The sequence below is a fragment of the Bos indicus genome, chromosome 28 (genome assembly GCF_029378745.1).
Source record: "Bos indicus isolate NIAB-ARS_2022 breed Sahiwal x Tharparkar chromosome 28, NIAB-ARS_B.indTharparkar_mat_pri_1.0, whole genome shotgun sequence".
Classification (NCBI taxonomy): domain Eukaryota; kingdom Metazoa; phylum Chordata; class Mammalia; order Artiodactyla; family Bovidae; genus Bos; species Bos indicus.
The window spans coordinates 29,735,772-29,755,950 of NC_091787.1; the positions used below are offsets into that span (position 1 = coordinate 29,735,772).

General features: G+C 42.6%; 2 protein-coding genes and 1 long non-coding RNA gene across 4 annotated transcripts; 2 read left to right on the plus strand and 1 right to left on the minus strand.

Annotated features, from left to right (window-relative positions):
- Position 1: 1 nt before the first annotated feature.
- FUT11 (fucosyltransferase 11) lies at positions 2-6,829 on the plus strand. The gene is made up of 3 exons (XM_019953663.2): positions 2-834; positions 954-1,579; positions 3,048-6,829. The coding sequence occupies exons 1-3, from the start codon at positions 127-129 to the stop codon at positions 3,193-3,195; spliced, it is 1,482 nt and encodes a 493-aa protein (XP_019809222.2). The 5' UTR covers positions 2-126; the 3' UTR covers positions 3,196-6,829.
- A 1,469-nt stretch (positions 6,830-8,298) lies between these two features.
- On the minus strand, positions 8,299-17,195 carry LOC109553797 (uncharacterized). 2 transcript variants are annotated; one of them, XR_002180098.2, is made up of 4 exons: positions 17,068-17,195; positions 16,160-16,801; positions 11,019-11,182; positions 8,299-10,151 (listed from the first exon to the last, which is right to left on the minus strand). It is a non-coding gene; the product is annotated as an uncharacterized lncRNA (long non-coding RNA). The 2 variants fall into 2 exon arrangements; XR_002180097.2 differs by having other exon boundaries at positions 16,160-17,168.
- A 10-nt stretch (positions 17,196-17,205) lies between these two features.
- On the plus strand, positions 17,206-18,510 carry CHCHD1 (coiled-coil-helix-coiled-coil-helix domain containing 1). The gene is made up of 3 exons (XM_019953973.2): positions 17,206-17,372; positions 17,496-17,614; positions 18,188-18,510. The coding sequence occupies exons 1-3, from the start codon at positions 17,249-17,251 to the stop codon at positions 18,299-18,301; spliced, it is 357 nt and encodes a 118-aa protein (XP_019809532.1). The 5' UTR covers positions 17,206-17,248; the 3' UTR covers positions 18,302-18,510.
- The last annotated feature ends 1,669 nt before the right edge of the window (positions 18,511-20,179 follow it).

Consider the following 20,179-nt stretch of genomic DNA (forward strand, 5'->3'; position numbering starts at 1 on the left):
GGGGAAGTGGCCGGCTGAGCTGGCCGCTAAGCCGCGCATGCGCCACATGCCCCTGTGGCGTAGGACCCATCGCTACTCAGAGCCAGGCGGGGACCGGTGCTGCGGCCGTCGGCCGCCAGAGTAGACATGGGGGCCGGCCGCCCGGGGTCTGTGCTTGCTGTCCTGGGAGTGCTTGGTGTCTGTGCGACCAGAGGCCCAGGACTCGCGGCGGAGGGGGAGACCGGCGGGGAGGCGGAGTGGGCGGAGCCGTGGGATGGCGCGGTTTTCCGGCCTCCCTCGGCGCTGGGCGCAGTGGGGGTGGCTCGCAGTCCGGGGGCCCCGCGGCCCGGGAGGGAGGAGGCGGTGGACCTGCCGGTGCTGCTGTGGTGGAGCCCGGGGCTGTTTCCTCACTTCCCGGGCGACTCGGAGCGCATCGAGTGCGCGCGCGGGGCGTGCGTGGCGTCCCGAGACCGACGGGTGCGGGGAGACTCGCGGACACGGGCGCTGCTCTTCTACGGCACCGACTTCCGCGCGTCTGAGGCGCCGCTTCCGCGCCTGGCGCACCAGAGCTGGGCGCTTCTGCACGAGGAGTCGCCCCTCAACAACTTCTTGCTGAGCCATGGTCCGGGCATCCGCCTCTTCAATCTTACCTCCACCTTCAGTCGCTACTCGGACTACCCGTTGCCGCTGCAGTGGCTGCCAGGGATCGCTTACCTGCGCCGCGCGGCACCTCCGCTCGAGGAGCGCGCAGAGTGGCGCCGCCGCGGCTATGCGCCGCTGCTCTATCTGCAGTCCCACTGCGACGTGCCTGCGGACCGAGACCGCTACGTGCGCGAGCTCATGCGCTACATTCCGGTGGGTGAGGGCCGGGCGGAGCGGGAAGGGGAGGGTGGCGCGTGGGGCTGAGACCGGGACTCCTGGTGTCCTGGCCGACGTGCTGTACCCTCTTGATGGCCGTGCTCTACCCCTCTCAGGTGGACTCCTATGGGAAGTGCCTGCAGAATCGGGAGCTGCCCGCGCCGCGGTTACGGGACACAGCCACAGCCACCACCGAGGATCCAGAGCTCTTGGCCTTCTTGTCCCGCTATAAATTCCATTTGGCTCTCGAAAATGCCATCTGCGACGACTACATGACAGAAAAATTGTGGCGCCCCATGCACCTCGGTGCTGTGCCCGTGTACCGCGGCTCTCCCTCTGTGAGGGACTGGATGCCGAACAATCACTCCATCATCCTCATTGACGACTTTGAGTCGCCGCAGAAGCTGGCAGAGTTTATTGACTTCCTGGACAAAAATGATGAAGAATATATGAAATACTTGGCATACAAGCAACCTGGGGGCATCACTAACCAGTTCCTTCTGGATAGTTTGAAGCAGCGCGAATGGGGAGTGAATGACCCCTTACTACCTAACTACCTTAACGGCTTCGAGTGTTTTGTCTGTGACCACGAACTGGCGCGGCTGGATGCCGAGAAGGCCCACGCAGCCTCTCCTGGGAACATCCCGGTCCCTGAGCCTTATATTGCCCAGCCCTCACACATGGACTGCCCAGTGCCCACACCTGGGTTTGGCAGTGTGGAGGAGATTCCTGAGAATGACAGGTAAGGATAGCTGGGGTCCCCTGGGGCTATCAAATCAAATGAGTTACAGACTTGCTTCCTGCAGGCAATAAACTAGCCCTGGGTGCTGAGGCGATGTTGTATAAGGAAATTATGACATGAGGTCACTGTGCCTTTAAGGTATCAAGAATCTAAGAGAAGACAAATTGCGAAAGAGCAGTAGAAAATGTGAGAGGTAATTGAGGGCAACAACATACGAAAATCAGCTTTTATAAACGGTGTTTGTAGTAGTGATTCAAAAAAAGCTTCAACTAGAGCAGAGGGCCTGTTTAGGGAAGTGATGAGGGACAAAGTTGGGCCAGGTTATACGTATTCTGAATACCAGGCCCTGGAGCTGGACTGTCCTGAAAATCAACTCAGCTGTTTATTGAGCATCTTCAACATGGTGGGGCTGTGGATGAGAAATACATTAGTGTTTCCAGGGAGGTTTGCCTGCAGTAATCAGGGTTTATGCCTGTTAACTTGGTCTAACTATTAACAGCATCTCCTTTGACTCTTAAAATTACCCTGATTTGGATGATAAATTATGTTTGTCCTAGACAGAATAGAAGGGATGCTTTCAAAAGATGATTAATGATTGTGGCCAATGTGGATTAGAAGGGAAGTGAGGAGGCTACTGAAGTAGGCAGCAGAAGGTGGTGGCATTGGAAACAAGGTCAGCATAGGAGATGGGTTATAAAAACGTTGAAGCCATTTGCAGCAAACCACAGCTGTTAGGGGAGCGGTGAGATAATGTTTGAGAGAGACTGCTAGAATGACCTGCAGAGATCACCGTGGACAGTGGATGGCGGCAGAGGGCTGGCACAGTTTGGTCCTGGGAGTGGAGTGGATTTGTATCCAGTAATTTACATCAGGTAATTTGTATCTAGTTTGTGCAGAACATATTATGATTTATCAGAAGAAAAGTGTAACATTAAAAAAAGAGAAACATTCACGTTATGGCTCATCTACACACTGGATACTTTCGCACTTCTTGATTACTGAAACAGGTGTAACATAAAAAGTAACCATCTAAATACTGGATACTAGACACTCGATACTCTTGCACTTCTTGATTACTGAAACAGGTGTAACATAAAAAGTAACCATCTAAATACACTCACTTGCTTTTCTTAGGAAGATTACTGTTTCCATAGTTTGGCCCCTGCTCTGCCTACCTCTTAATTCCCTCCACATTTGGAGACCAAGAGCAGGCAAGTCAGGAAATTTAACTCACTGGGATATGTGTATGTGTGTAGGGGGGCTTGGATAATGAATTTGTGTTTTTGGCTCACTGCCTGTCACTTAGATTAGTACTGGATTTACTTCACATTTCCTTCCCTCAAAGCAGATCCTTGGTCCTAACCAGAAATCAGTGTATCTGCTGAAGGTTTCTTTGGCCATTGGGAGAAAGGTAGGATTCCTAGTTGTACTGAGGCTCTATAATCCAACTCTCATTTTGATGTTTCAGCTGGAAGGAGATGTGGCTGCAAGATTATTGGCAAGGTCTGGACCAGGGGGAAGCTCTCACTGCCATGATCCACAACAATGAGACACTTCAGGGGAAATTTTGGGATTACCTAACAGAGATCTTCATGAAAAGGAACCAAAATCTCTAATTGCTCATACAAGTATTTAACTTGACACAGCTAAGGAGATGGAAGTCCTTATACAACCATGGGACATGAAGGATATCCAATGCACAAGTCCTTAATGAACACTGTCTTACCATGAATCCAAGGAGTAAGTTATATCCACTGATATTTTATTCTAATCATGTGTAGCCAGGGTCTCAGCCTATGGTAATAGAGCCTCTTCTCACGAGAGATGGAGGCATCCAGTTTTTGATTCAATGGGAACCAGAAGCCTGAAACACCCCATTTGATTCAAGGTGCTGATCAACAGAATTTTTAAAGAACTCCTTCTTTTTCTAGCTCTTTCAGCCTCTCAGTCATGATTTGGGACATGTTAGTTCTTGGCTGTGAATGAGGTAAGACGGGCCAGGTTTAGAGTATGAAAACCTCTCCTGTATTCTTTAAACTGCTCATTATTTTTTTAAAATTTAAATTTATTTAATTGGAGGCTAATTACTTTACAATATTGCATTGGTTTTACCATACATCAACATGAATCCGCCACGGGTGTACACGTGTCCCCAATCCTGAACCCCCCTCCCACCTCCCTCCCCGTACCATCCCTCTGGGTCATCCCAGTGCACCAGCCCCGGGCATCCTGTATCCTGCATCGAACCTGGACTGGCGATTCGTTTCTTATATGATATTATACATGTTTCAATGCCATTCTCCCAAATCATCCCACCCTCTCCCTCTCCCACAGAGTCCAAGAGACTGTTCTATAGGTCTGTGTCTCTTGCTGTCTCGCATACAGGGTTATCATTACCATCTTTCTAAATTCCATATATATGCGTTAGTATACTGTACTGGTGTTTTTCTTCCTGGCTTACTTCACTCTGTCTAATCGGCTCCAGTTTCATGCACCTCATAAACCACTATTATTCAACACCTTTTCCTAATTTCCATTCCTCTCTCTTGCTTTATAAACTATTTATGTTGGTGGTGAAGCAGAACTCCTGGTGGGTTGTATTCTGGCTCTCTGGAGTTGTAATTTTTTTATATCACTTACTTTGCCTTTCATGTCAGCTTTTTTGAGTGGCTTTTCTTGCCTGGTTTTCCACAATTTCTGTTGGAGATGGAGTAGCCTTACCACCATTCCCACACTTATTCCCACCTGCATTAAACTGGCTAGAGATTGGACACCTTTTCTTAGTGCTGATTTGCTTCATATCTAGGGCATATCTGAAATTCCTTCTCACCTCATGAATATCAAAATTCAGAGGCTAATAAATATCACGTCAACTTAAGGAATCATCCTGCTCTATTTTAGAGATGGAGACTCAGGCTGCAAATGATAGCAGAAAAAGTTATCATCATTTCAAAAGGTTAAAATAGGTCAATGTGAATCAAAGCACAAATTGTTACAGGTCTTTGGTCTTTTTCTGTCTGCCTAATGAATTCTTCTATTTTATTATCTTTATATGCTACAAAAGTCCATTTCCCCCAAAAACTCATGAAAATTATGGAGGAAGAATCAGCCCAGCAATATAGCTCTAGTAATTATCTCACATTATCTCATATTCTGTGGCACTTTTAAGTGGGATAAACATTCCAACTTCATCCATTCTATTACTGTTACAGTACATAACTTTATAGCACTTACTGAGGCCACATTTTGATGAAGTCCATCTAAGGCCCTAAACCCAAGGGAATGAGAGATGAAGCAAGACCACTTAAGCCATCATGAGTGGCTGGCTAAATAAAAAGCTGTTAGATTTGGGGAGGTAGCCAAACACTTCTACTACTGTGGTTTAAACATACAGCTTAATGGAGAGGGAGATCATCTGCTTTTTCTGGGGCAGTGGAACAAGAACACCTTGGATCTTAGAACTACACTGGTTGTAATGTATTAATGAATTATCACTAGAGAACTCCCATAGCTTATCAATATATCTGGTTTAGTGTGTATGCATGTGTATATACACACATTATTTACAGACATATATGTGGTTGTAAAGACTGAAGAGGAAGATGATGCTTATGACTTCAGTATAGACTGTATAATAGGACCTTGGGTTTCTGTAAGGTTTTGTTTTTAATATTTTGAACAGCCTGCTAAGCTGTTCTATGTGTGATATACCAGTTTGTTTTTAAATTAAAAAAATCTAGCTATTTACATCAAAGCTAACATCAAGTGTTTATTTTAAAACATAATGGCACTTGCTTTGAATGGGGTAAAGATCAGAGACTTTATAATTTTTGGCTGACATGAAACTATATAATATCCCACAAAATGGAAATGTTGCAACAGATCTCACAATAAACATTTATATATGTGGGGTGTTCATATATATATTGGGCTTCCCTTGAGGCTCAGCTGGTAAAGGATCTGCCTGCAATGTGGGAGACCTGGGTTTGATCCCTGGGTTGGGAAAATCCCCTGGAGAAGGGAAAGGTTACCCACTCCAGTATTCTGGCCTAGAGAATTCCATGGACTGTGTATAGTTCATGGGGTCGCAGTTGGATTTCCACTCTCATATATACATATATGATGCTTCCACTAGGGCCCCACACTTATTGTGACCTTTGAAGATGTAGCCAACCAAAGTTATAATTTAGGCTGGATTTCACTGCCAGGGTGATTCTTTTTTTCTTTTTTTGTGTCATACAGCTTGTGGGACCTCAGTTCCCTGACCTGGGACTGAATCTGGGCCCGTGGCAGTGAAAGAGCAGAGTCCCAACCACTGGACCACCAGGGAACTCCCTATTTTCATTTTATTTAATAAAAAATGCCCTTCAGGACTTCCTTAGCAGTCCAGTGTTTAAGACTCTGCCTTCCAATGCAGCGGGGTAAGTTTGATCCTTAATTCCCTGGTCCCGAACTAAGTTCCCACATGCCCCAAGGAGCAGCCAAGAAAAAAAAGGGCCCTTCGTAACAGTATAGAAAGTTTTCTGTTTAGACTTTTGCAGAAAAGAACAAGACAGACCTTTGAAATACTTAATGTTAAAATTTGATATAGTACGGACTCTTACAAAAGCCAAATTCAGGACTTAGACTTCTAAGCGTGCAAACTATTTAAATGCAGACACCGGTTTATATTGTATACAAAATACAGTATTACCAAGTGCAAACTAAGGTTAGGACTCAAATTTCATTATGTGCAATAAAATGGGTAGGCAATGGTTATGCAAGGTGTAGAATCATTCTTTCTTCTCCAGTTTAATTACACCAGTTCAACTGGCATTACCTTAGCACTTTTATGTACAAAGTAGGCCAGTTGTTTATGAATGATTGTGGAGACTCATCCCTGGTTTGTGGTCAGTGCTTCGGAGACTTTCTTTATTCCTCTTACCACAAAAGTATTCACAAAAGAGCAGGGTAAGCCAGGTGCTACCTTTCCACAAGGGAAAGCAGAACCAGAAGTAGCCACATGGCTCTCCAACTAAAGGCTTCACTTTCTCAGCAATGTGAATTTTCTGTGGTTTGGGGCCCAGCCTGCTCTGTATACTGCAGCAGGCTTGAAGTTATTAGTGGTAGAAGTGTCCAATAGGAATCAACTTTATTTGTGTTGCTGGAGTGGGGGTGGAGCATGGGGCTGATGCCTTTATAATTCCCAAGAGTTGCTATTTTCTATTATCTCAGGTTTAATTTTGTATTAATAAATGGCTTCTTTTTAAACAGTGTCTTCTGCTTGATTTTATTTCTGGGGTGAACATGGTAAAGTTGGAGACTTGCAAAAATATTGCAAACATTTGTTCATTTAACAAATATGTATTGGCATTACTCTAGGCCTTGGGATATGGCACTGAGCAAGATTGACAAGGTCCCTTCTCTCATTATGTGTACATTTTAAGTGGGTGTTGGGGTTAAAGCCGTAAACAAACAATAAATGAATAAGATAATCCAGAGTATGATAGATACTATGAAGAAAATAAAACATGTTGATGGTGGTTTAGCATGGAAGTCAGGGAACTCCTCTTTGACATCAAGTGAGACTCAACAGAACAAAAAGAGCCAGTCATGCGGAGATAAATGGGACGGAGATAAATGGGACGATTCTAAATATCTGACAAGTGATTAGCGCACACTCAATTTACATAACCAAATAAAAACTGCTCCTCCAAAGTAATCATCTTATGAACTATAAGACTGTCCAAGTTATCCTTTCATTACCAGAAACATTTCTTGGAGATCATGTGTAAATGCCTTGAGCATCAGTGGTACATCTTTGGACTGAGTTTTGTAAACAGCTAAGTCACTTCAGAGGGGCAGGGGGTAGAAGAGGTCACTTAGAACCAAGTCTAGTTAAAGCTAGGCATTACAATCCAAGGGCCAAGTGTATAAATAGAGATGATACTGCAAAGTATCTTAGCAGGATTGGCGAGAAGATTAAATAAAACAATGAATGTGAGAAAGTGCTTAAACCTCACCCTATCCAATGAGATCACTACAAATGAGAAAACTGTCGTGTCCAGCTCGACAGCACAGGTTCCCCAAACCGCCGCCGTGGCAGAAGAGTGAGAAACACTCAAAGTTACAGCGGGGATCGGGATGAACGCCCCCACGAGGTGAAGGCGTCCAAGCTGATCTCAAGTCTGATTTATTATACTTTTTGAGACTTGCTTGTATGTGTTTATGTGAGCATAGCAGGCCAGGTGGCCTTCAATGATAATCCTGTGCAGTTAACATTTAATATTTTTGTATCCCTGTTTTTCTGCCTCAAGGACAGAGACCCAGGTAGTCTCTGTGTGCCGCCCAGGCACCAAGGACAGGAACAGTCTGCTGCTGGCTTTCCATCCCAGGTGTCCATCCTGCTTTCAAGATGTTTGCTGTTCCTTCCTGGATTCCTTCACGAGTCACATACTGAGTCATGTCCTCTCAGCAAGATTGTTTAATTCTTTTGTCAGGCCTTTTAGTAGGCCTGTCTCCTACATCTCCCCCTTTTTGTTTCTGTAGATAACTGAATATAGTCAATGAAGGCTAACTGTTTCTGCTGCTGCTTTCATGTTCTTCTCCAGACTATACAGAGACAAAACAGAATAAAACATTGCAACTAATTATAAGTCCATAACCATAGGATTTGATTTGTTTGAGAGGATTTAAGGAAGACAGTCCATCAGCTATAGCATTAAGCAAAGAGCCAGTAATCACATCAAGTTTTTTATTAAACATGTCTAGAATGTCACATTGTAACTCTTGTATATCTTATGTAATATTTCCTTGATTTAGTAAATGTCGTTTAACTTTATCCCAGTTAAAAGTCAATTGATTATACATATTTATGTGCAGTCACACAGAATGATGTGTAATTCCAGTCACTCTCTAGTCTTAATTGTTTTTGTAGACTTACCAATTGATCTCCTAATAAATAACAGTATGTTGTAAGCCAGCCACTTGTGAAGCCAATTTTTCATCTATTTTTTGTTGAGTGGACCAAAGAACGTCTGCATCCTTATGCCAATCTTGTACAAAATGAAGTTTGAACAGATTGATGCAATGCTACACTGCTGTAGTGGTGGTTATTGCTATAATTCCCAGAATAGCTGCTATTTAACATACCAATAAATCTTTTTGTTCTTTTTAAAGTTGCTTTTATAATTTCTTCTATGGCATAAAGAGTAGGGCTTTCTTGCCAGCCTCTTTGTAAATCCACTGGTATCCAAATACCTGTCCAAGTTTTTAAAACATAAATACTTTGCCAAGATTCATTGAAAGGAATGGTATTGTTTAAACAAGTATAAAAAGAATGATTTATACAATTTATGAGACCAGTAGAGATGTTACATATCGCTGGCCCTAACATAAGCACAAAAGGTAATCTTACACAGGCCTGAATAGTATGAGTAGAATTTTTAGTAAAATTAAAAGTGGCCTTAGGATCATTTAAGATATATTCAGTATAATGGCCATTCCAAGCCTTAAGGGTTTTTAAAGCCATAGGTATCTTCCAAATCTCATTATGTACTGGGTGATGGATAAGTTGAGGAATGGGGGGAGCAAATCCCTCTCCATGCCATATCAAAGATGCATTTCCATATGTACCAAGTGTGTTATTATGATATATCCATGGACTAGAAATACTTGTTCCTTTAATCTTAGGGGTTCCTCTAGGGCCCTAATCTATAATCTGTCCCTCAGGAGTATTTAGTAACAGATGACCTTCAGACCCTCTACCATTTTTCCACTGGATCCAGTCCTCCATCCATACCATGTCCTATTCTTAAAAGCATAGCCTGGGAGATTAGGAGGACGATAATGTATGGTGGAATTTTCTCTTTCTTTAAAAGTAAGTGCTGTTAATAAGAAAAAAGTGTTCTTATTCTCTCCAGGCTTTTCTACAATAGAAAGCCATCCCCAGAATCCCGTCTTTAAACAGAATTCTCCAAATCCTATACAAATGGATGTGCTGTCTGTTCTTACTGTATAATTTTTTAGAGATTGTCCTTCTTCTTCCTCTTTTAAAGGAAGGCTTGGATCATAAGGACCAGGAAGCCAGGCTGAATCATTGACAAATATGGGAATACTGAATCTTCCTATGTAATGGGTCTTAATAAAGGAGGATTGAGAATATATGCCCAATAATGATGACTGGAATCAGCCTGAACACTTACTGACATTGTGATAAGGGTTACCATAGCCAGTAGTAGATTGGCAGATGTTTTTGAAAGGCCATGATGATGAACTAGGCTCTCAGCTTCCTGTGATAACTTTTCTGCCCCCAAGTGGGTATTGTGGCAGTTCACGTTCACTTGGTCTTGGCAGGCCCAAGTTCTAACGTAAGATGCGGCATGGCATGCGTCAGAAGTCTGGAGGGTGGGTCTATATCAAATCATGTTTTTTTCTTTCCAATACCAGATTCTCCTCCTCAGGATCCATTGGTGTTCATTTTCCTCTATTAAGGTAAGAGCATACCCTCTTCCTTGTTTAAGCATGATATCCAGCTTCCATTCCCTGTCCTCTTTCCACAATATTTTTTGCCAAACCTCCTGTAAGGGAGAAACTTTAAGGGAAGTATCTTTAGTCTGTTGTGAAAAGTTCCAGTGAACCTCAGCTGCTGGTTTCTCATATAGCCCTCTTATGTCCAAAAAATTTAGAGTAAAAAGAGCTAGAGCTATTTTATCCTTAGGGGAAACAGGTCCCAAGCCATACTGTCCTCCCCCTTTTTGTTTCTGTAGTATAAGTTTTAAAGTTCGGTGGGCATGTTTGATGATGGCTTGTCCTTGAGGATTATAAGGAATGCCTGTAATATGTTTAATAGACCAGTCAGCTAAAAATTTTTGAAAGATATGACTTTTATAAGAAGGCCCATTGTCAGTTTTTATAGTTTTTGGTAGGCCCATATAGGCAAGAGCTTGTCGTAAGTGAGGGATACATTGAACAGTTGACTCTCCATTATGAACTGAAGCAAAAATCATTCCAGAATATGTGTCAATGGAAACATGTATTAAACCTAAATTACCAAAACAGGGCATATGAGTAACATCAGTTTGCCGTAAGTCATTAGGATATAATCCACAAGGATTTACGGGCACTGATTTATGGGCACTATTGTGGAAGTCTGACAGGTAGGGCACTGAGAAACAATATTCTTAGCTTGTTGTCGGGATAACTGAAATCAATATTGTAATCCTCTGACGTTAATGTAAGTTAAAGCATGAAACTAAGTGGGAGTAAGGAATGTAGTTAATTTAACATCAATCTGGTCATTACCTTCTGATAAAGGTTCTGGTAATTGAGAATGAGAGCGGGTATGAGTAATATGAAATGGAAATTGTCGATCCCTAACTATATCTTGTAATTTCAAAAATAACTGATGAATGGGAAGGTCCGAGACAGGAATATGAATAGTTTCTATCTGGAAACTTACCTTAACAGCATATTGAGAATCTGAGATGATATTAATGGGTATTACAATGTCTGACAGGACAGTAATTATGGCATCTACTTCAGCTTGTTGTATTGATGAATATGATGATTGCCAAATTTTGGTGGTTGGACCATAATATCCATCCTTACATTCTTTATTTGCATCTGTAAAAAAGATAGGAGCACACTCAATAGGTTTTGTTTTAGTTATTCTAGGCAATTTAAAAACATGTTTTTTAAGAAAATTAATTTAGAAGATGGATCAGATCAGATCAGATCAGTTGCTCAGTCGTGTCCGACTCTTTTCGACCCCATGAATTGCAGCACACCAGGCCTCCCTGTCCATCACCAACTCCCGGAGTTCACTCAGACTCACGTCCATCGAGTCAGTGATGCCATCCAGCCATCTCATCCTCTGTCGTCCCCTTCTCCTCCTGCCCCCAATCCCTCCCAGCATCAGAGTCTTTTCCAAGAGTCAACTCTTTGCATCAGGTGGCCAAAGTACTGGAGTTTCAGCTTTAGCATCATTCCTTCCAAAGAAATCCCAGAGTGACAATCAATTGTACCAATAAAATCAGATAATGCTATCTGCCATTCCATGTTTTGTGCAAAAAGTCATTCTATCTGACCTTTAGCTAAAGGAACTATTATATATTTGGGATCATATCCTGAAATTTGTTGAATACGAGTCCTCGATTTAAAAATCAATTTACTAATAAGGTCTACATAGGCAGTCAATAATTTTGTTTGTTTATGGGGTAAAAATACCTGTTGTAATTATAAATTCATTTTTCCGTATTATTCCTGTAGGAGAATGAGGTGTAGGCATAATTAAAGCAGTTAAAGGTTGCTGAATATCAATTCGAGATAACTGTTTTTGTTGCATGCCTTGATTCATTTCTTGTAATTCTCGATTGGCTTCAGCTCTAAGTGTTCATGGACTGCTGAGATCTGTATCTCCTTTTAGAGTATTAAATAAATTTGTCAAAGCATAATTAAGGATAACCAGTGTAGGTCATCGGAGAAGGCGATAGCACCCCACTCCAGTACTCTTGCCTAGAAAATCCCATGGACAGAGAAGCCTGGTAGGCTGCAGTCCATGGGGTCACGAAGAGTCGGACATGACTGAGCGACTTCACTTTCACTTTTCACTTTCATGCATTGGAGAAGGAAATGGCAACCCACTCCAGTGTTTTTGCCTGGAGAATCCCAGGGACGGCGGAGCCTGGTGGGCTGCCGTCTATGGGGTCGCACAGAGTCGGACACGACTGAAGCTACTTAGCAGCAGCAGCAGCAGCAGTGTAGGTCATAACCAATTAGTATCTCCTAATAATTTTTGCAAGTCGTTCAGAGTATTAAGGTGATCAGTTCTAATTTGTATCTTTTGAGAGGATACTGTATGATGATTAAGAATGTATCCCAAATAATTATTTTCTATATTTTATCCGGGGCAATTATTAAGCCAAATTCTTTCAATATATTTTGAGTGTCTAAAAATATATGGTGCAATAACTGATTATCTGGATAAGCCAATAAAATATCATCCATATAATGTATAACATAAGCCTGGGGATATTTTTGTCTAATGATAGATAAGGGCTGATTAATAAAAATGTGACATAAAGTAGGACTTTCATTAAGGTCCTTTCATTGGAGAAGGAAATGGCAACCCACTCCAGTGTTTTTGCCTGGAGAATCCCAGGGATGGGGGAGCCTGGTGGGCTGCCGTCTATGGGATCACACAGAGTCGGACACGACTGAAGTGACTTAGCAGCAGCAGCAGCAGCAGGACTATTCATCATCCTTGAAGTAAGACAGTCCATTGATATCTCTGACTGGTATTAATGCTAGGACAGTAAAAGCAAACTTAGGAGCATCAGAAAGATCTAAAGAAACAGTAAAAAAACAATCTTTTAAGTATATTATTGTAAGATGTCATTTTTTAGGAATCATAGATGGTAAGAGAATACCTGACCGTAAGGCTCCCATGGGTTCCATTACAGCATTAATTTTTCTTAGGTCTGTTAATATTCTCCATTTACCTGATTTCTTTTTTACAACAAAAACTAGGGAGTTCCAGGGGCTAGTAGATTCAATTATATGTCCTTGTTCTTTATGTTCTAGTATTAGCTCATAGAATGCTTCCAATTTTTCTCTGGTTAAGGGCTACTGCTCCATCTATATGGGTTTTTCTGAAAGCCAAGTCAGTTTTAATGCAGTCTTTTTTGAAGCAGTGGCCCCTAGGATAAATTTGGATTTTGGAAAGGGTTATACACCATATTGGCCATAATTTGTTTAGCTTGTGGGGATATAGTGGGTATGGTTACATATGCTCCCCATTGCATTAATAAATCTCGTCCCCCAAAATTGATTGGAATATCTGCAACCAGAGGTTGCAAAGTGGCAGTTTGTTGTTCTGGGCCTTTACAGAGCATTGTTTGAGAGCTTTGACAGATATTCATAGTCCCTATTCCTGTTATAACAGTAGGAACTAATTTAATGGCCAGGAATGAGGTCAATGTTTTATAGCTATTATTGAAACATCAGCTCCTGTATCCATGAGCCCAGAAAATCTCTTTCCCATTATTTCTGTATCTAGTTTTGGTCTCTCATCAGTAACATAGGTCTGCCAATATACTTGTTTTCCCGTACTTCCAAATCCTCCTTCTCTTTTTCTAGGGGATTAATCTTTATGTAAGGCAACAGAAGGGAGTTGTGTAATTCAGTCTCCCTTATTTATTTGATATGGAATACTAGCACTCATCATAACATGAATTTCCCTTTCAAAGTCTTCAATGATTCCAATTTGTACTTGAATGCCCTTTATAGTTAGATTACTTCTACCAATCATAAGTCCAACAGTATTTTTTGGAAGAGGACCCCATATTCCTATAGGAATTTTACATACTCTCATAGATGGCATCAATAATTGATTATCTAGGGCAGGAATATCTATTGCTGCGCTGCCCGAGGTTACTGCTACTGCTACTGCTAAGTCACGTCAATCGTGTCTGTGCGACCCCATAGACGGCTGTCCAACAGGCTCCTCTGTCCCTGGGATTCTCCAGGCAAGAATACTGGAGTGGGTTGCCATTTCCTTCTCTAATGCATGAAAGTGAAAAGTGAAAGTGAAGTCGCTCAGTCATGTCTGACTCTTAGCGACCCCATGGACTGTAGCCTACCAGGCTCCTCCATCCATGGGATTCTCCAGGCAAGAGCACTGGAGTGGGTTGCCATTGCCCGAGGTTGTTGGGAGTAAATCATAGATTGATTGTTTTCTAATATTTGAGTGGGATATGTGAATGGGACTGCATTCCATGAACACGGATTGTTTTGGGAGCCCCTAGTTCGGCCCAGAAAGGTGTTTCCCAACAGAGGAGTCCCGTCTTTATGAAATTTGGAATGGCGTTGATTAGCCCAGTGATTTCCTTTTTGAAATTTAGAACATAATCCAGGGGCTTTAGCTTCCCCTTTTCGATCATTATTATTTATTTTACAATCTTTTTTCATTTGTCCCAGTTTTCTGCATCCATGACATTTAATTTTATTGTCCTTTTTTCCTTTTGAAAGGGCCTGTGCCAGTAACTGCATCTTATAGGGTTCTGATCCAGTATCATGACACGCCTTTATATAATCTTCCAAGTTGCTTTCCTGAGCTTTTAAAGGTTGGAGAGCCTTTTGGCATTCAGAGTTAGCATTGTCATAAGCCAACAGCTGTAAAAGCATGTCCCTTAGATTAGGGTGAGATACCGAGCTCATTAAATTTTTTCGAAGTCTGGCTATAAAGTCAACATAAGTGTCTCCATTAGACTGTCTAACTTGTGTAAATGATGGAGTAGTATGTCCAGGAGGATTAAGTTTTTCCCAAGCTCTTAAACATACAAATCGTACTTGGGAGAGGACCTGATCGTCAAATTGTAATTGAGCCTGTATTCCAAAATATCCTCCTGACCCCATCAGCTGCTCCAAGGAAATGTTAATAGGTGGATTTGAAGCAGCATTTTTATGAGCTTGTTGATTTGTTTCATCTTTCCACCAGGTTTTAAATTGTAAAAATTCAGAGGATGAAAAACAAGTTCTTGCAACCGTATCTCAGTCAAAAGGGATCAGCCTTTCAGCTTGTGAAAGTCCTTGAATTAAACCCACAGTATATGGAGAGTTAGTACCATATTGTGTACACGCTTGTTTTATCTCTTTGACTGTCTTAAAAGGCAGAGGGTGATAATCATAAGTAATAGCACCTTGTGGATACTGTGGACCAGGGGAAACCTGAGTGACCACCACAGGGAGGGCTAGGGCATCTTCATCCCCTTGTAGTTGTGCCTGTCTAATTCCCCTTTGAAAGGGAGAAATATGGTTGGGCACTGTCAGATGAGGTTCAAAATGCCGTCATCCCACGGAGTCTGCAGATCTAAAGGGGGTGGCTCTGTTAAGGGTGCTGAAGGATGAGCCACATTAACCATGGGAAAATGATCATTATTCCCACATGATTTTATTTTCTTTCGCTCTTTTCATTTGGGGCACAGAGGTGCTTTTCCCCCTTCAGAATCACTATTCTCATATAAACGAGATTCATTCTCTGATTGTTCATGTGTTGTCTCTACAGAATTTTCAGAATCAGAGGCTTCTGAATGTAAAGGTCCTAGCGCAGTGCTAATAAGATTTCCCAGTGACCAGGCAAAGGACTACGTTCCCCACTATGATACCCCACTATGATAAGCTCTGCATAGGCAACGCATAACTTCTTGCTATTCTTTATACCTTAAAGTCCCTCTATCTGGATCAAGTCAATAGCAATGTTTTTCAATAGCAGAAAGTAAGTCTTTTAAAGCAGAATGAGAAACTTGCACTCCCAAGCTTTTCAACAAAGTCTTTTAAGACTTGCATATAGGTGGAGGTTTGGATTTTCGAATTATGTACTTATGTATTTATCGCGGATTAAATCATGGAGTTCTCTAAAAAAAAAAAAAAAAGACTTGCATATATGCTTAGGGCTTCCCTTGTGGCTCAGACGGTAAAGCGTCTGCCCACAATGCGGGAGATCAGGGTTCGATCCCTAGGTCGGGAAGATTTTCTGGAAAAGGAAACGGCAACCCATGCCCCATTGTTACTCTGATTGAATTATCCATGGGGTGTACTCACCAGGTACTTTCCACGTCCACCTCTTCGGTCGGAATTCCCTGCGTTCCTTGCCTCCTAAGGAGAAGCTCCGAAAGCTGGTTTCCCTTTCAGGTCCCTGTTGGGGCGCCACTTGTCTAGTCCAGCTCGACAGCACGGGTTCCCCAAAGCGCCACCGTGGCAAAAGAATGAGAAACACTCAAGAAAGGGAACCAACACCCCCACGAGGTGAAGGCGCCCAAACTGATTTCAAGTCTGCTTTATTATACTTTTTGAGACTTCCTTGTACGTGTTTACATGAGCATAGCAGGTCAGGTGGCCTTCAATGATAATCCTGTGCAGTTAACATTTAATATTTTTGTATCCCTGTTTTTCTGCCTCAAGGACAGAGACCCAGGTAATCTTTATGTGCCTCCCAGGCACCAAGGATAGGAACAGTCTGTTGATGGTTTTCCAACCCCAGGTGTCCATCCTGCTTTCAAGATGTTTTCTGTTCCTTCTTGGATTCCTTCAGGAATCACATACTGAGTCATGTCCTCTCAGCAAGATTGTTTAATTCTTTTGTCAGGCCTTTTAGTAGGCCTGTCTCCTACAAAAACGATTCTTTAAGCCGCAGCAGCTGTTCAAATAAATGAATCTATTTTTCTTCACGGCTTCGACGTGGCTCTAAAGGTAATCAAAACCAACAGTTCTTTAAGGTTTATTAAAATTAAATCATTCCCAAGTTAGCACCTTAAAGTCTCACATTTTGATCCGCTCCCATCCTCTCTGTCCTTGCCTATGTCAATCACTCTCTAATGCAGACTTTACCACCCGAAACTTGGGCTCTTTCCTGGGTGTTCCTGGCTCAGTACTGCCCAAGACTTCAGGGCCCAGAGCTCACAAAAGTCAGCGTGGACCCACAAAACAGCCCCAAAGATTCTCCTCCTAACCTGCACAAGTGTCTACACCAGCCAGGGTCCGAAACCGGAATCAAGGCGACCCCGCCAAGAAAAGAAAGAAGAGCATCCCGGGGCAGGAGGTGGGTGGGTTGCAGCCGAACCTCATCCGGCTCGTAGGGGTCACGCAGGGTCACGCACGGCGCCGCAGAGCCTGCCGGGAGCTCCGTGCGCAATGGCGACGCCAAGCCTCCGGGGTCGGCTAGCACGGCTTGGGAATCCGCGGAAGCCTATACTGAAGCCCAATAAGCCTCTCATCCTAGCTAACCATGTGGGGGAACGGCGCCGGGAGAAGGGCGGTGAGTCCTCAGCCTTGGAGGCCCCAGAGCGGAAGCTGGAATAGTGCCGAAGGCTACTGGGTGGGAGGGTCGGAAAGTAAGGGTTTCTTTGTGACTGAGGATCCTCCCGTTCTGCTCCTCCAGAGGCGACCTGTATCACGGAGATGTCGATAATGATGGCTTGCTGGAAGCAGAATGAATTCCGCGACGAAGCGTGCAAAAAAGAGATCCGCGACTTCTTCGATTGTGCTTCGAGGGCTGAGGTGACAGGAGGCTTCTGGGGTGCCCTTTTGAGAGGAAAATAGGGGGCATACAGTAGTGGTTCTTTCTGCTCTTGCTTCATTCTGAAAGGGAGAGGAGATTTTTGGAAGCTACTTGATCACGCCAGAGTGGGAAAGGTTACTGTTTTGAAATCGCTGTGATGCTGAGAGATTTGTTTCATTGCTTTCAGCTTTACCGGGTGCAAAATGAGGTTAATAATTAATATTCGTTTTATAGAATTTTTTTTTATCAAGTGAAGACATGCATGGGAAAGCCACTTTTTAAAGTTTAAATTGCTTTTCAAATAGACATTATTGTTTAAACTAGAGACAGTAAAGGACAGATTGTTTAGTTTCCAGACTAAATTGCCGACTGGGAATTGTATACTAAATTGTATAATTTAGATTTTACAATCATTCGTGGATCCCAAGTCCTATGAATGAAAGGGAACTGGGAAGATGACACAGATCTCCAGGCTGTAACACCTTAGCGTAATTTGGGTTGTGTGAGAACTATTAGCTTAGGTCAGGGCCAACTTAAGAGCTGTCATTTTAATTTTTGTTCTGTGTTTTCAGGCAGCCCGAAAAATGAGATCAATCCAGGAGGATCTGGGAGAGTTGGGGAGTTTACCTCCCAGGAAGTTGAATAAGCTGTTACAGAGGTTTCCTAACAAGCCTCACCTCAGCTGAAAATGGAGGAGCATTTTCAATGACTGGACTTAGCTTCTGAGAATTAAACAGAGGCATTTTAGAGATATTTGCACTGCCATGCTCTCTTTGAAGAGTAGAAAGAGGCAAAACACTGTCTTTTTTTGTCTTTTTTTTTTTTTTTTACCCTTTGGAAACATTATGTGGGTGGAAATTTTGCTTTATTTTGAAATAAAATTTTCTGAAGAGAACTTGGCCTTTTGTCGTGGATTAGGTACTCCCACCGTAGTTGAACCTTGCGTCCTCCCCTACATTCTGAAAGGTGTTTGCTCCCTGATTTGCACCAGGAGCAGGACAAAAACCTTTATGTTGTCCTGCAGTTGAGGTCCTTTATACCATTTAGTGCCCTTGCCTTAGGATGCGTTAAGGTTGTTATCCGTATGTGCAGTTTTTTGCCATCATCTGTAAGTATATTTAGAGACGACCTATTTTTGTGCATAGCCTCTGTAAGGTGCTGCTGGAATAATCAGGCTCACAAATTAATAACCCACAGTTACTGCAGATGAATTTTATTTGGCCCACACAGGTAAAATTTAAATTAGCTGACCACAATAGAAACTGTCATAAAAAGTCCACTTTTTCGCTTCCCTTAAAAAAAAAAAAAAAAAAATCAAAAGATCTGACAATCCTAGTTTCTTATCTCCACATGGAAATAAAGATTAATCAAATAGAGTTGATTATCTCCATTCTCCAGAGATCTGGTCATGGGACTCCCCCAAGTGGTGAGACTAAGACTTAATTGGCAATTATCATCTTTATGTATTACCTGTTCAGTAGTGTCATTATCTGCTTTTGTGACCTCTTGATATTCTATAGCCTGCCCTTTTAGACATAACTGAGTTAACTTTTTTATGTACTTTACAGCACATAATATCCCCGTTAAATGTACAAAGGGATCAGCGGGGGTTTTAAAGCTCCAGTGGGATAATTATTAAGATAAATGAAGGGGCCATGCCTCCTTGAAGCACATACCCCATACCACCACATATCCCACTGATGGAGTACTGGACAACTGCCTATTCCGCCGGCTGAGGCTGTTAGGAAGAAGTTCCGTGCTTAGGTACTGTGGACTAGCCTTGAAGTTCTTAACCTTTGGTCAATAGACTCCCAGTAAGAGGTCTGTGAATATGGATGAGAACAGAAAAAGTTATCTTTAACCACAACTGAAATTGAGTATTTCAGTTAGCACTGGGAAACAACACTATTATTAGCAATACCTATATGAAACCACAATATTTTATACCTTACAGTTTGTTACAGATGTCTCAATATTTATACTCATCACAGGGAAGCCTGGCGTGCTGCTGTCCGTGGGGTGGCAAAGAGTCAGACACGACTAAGCGACTGAACTGAACTAAATTTATTAATATTTTGATAATTGTATATCAACATAAAATATTTTCTTTATAATTCTTTGATTTAGTCTATTTATAAACAATCTGAGGGACCTCCCAGGTGGTCCAGTGATTAATACTCTGCATCCAGTGCAGGGGGCACAGGTTCAATCCCTGTTCAGGAAACTAAGATTCCACATGTGGCCAAAAATATATAAATAAATACTTAAAAAAATACTATTGCGGGGGCCGGTGGCGGGGTGGGGGGGGGCGGGGGGGGGGGCGGTCCCGGGTCTTCACCAGGTTGCTATGGCACACACATAGAAAAGGTTAGGAACATCTAGACTCAAAGGCCCCACTGACAACAGTACTACCACCTCCCGAAATCAAATGCCTTCTTTTCCTGGTGCTTCGCCAATTAGGCCCCATAAAAAGTCTTCTGGAATGCAGGCTTCTGAACTACAATTCCCAGAAGGTGGTGGGGCCCTGGGCCTATCCAGAGTTAGGACAATAACCCCACCCAATG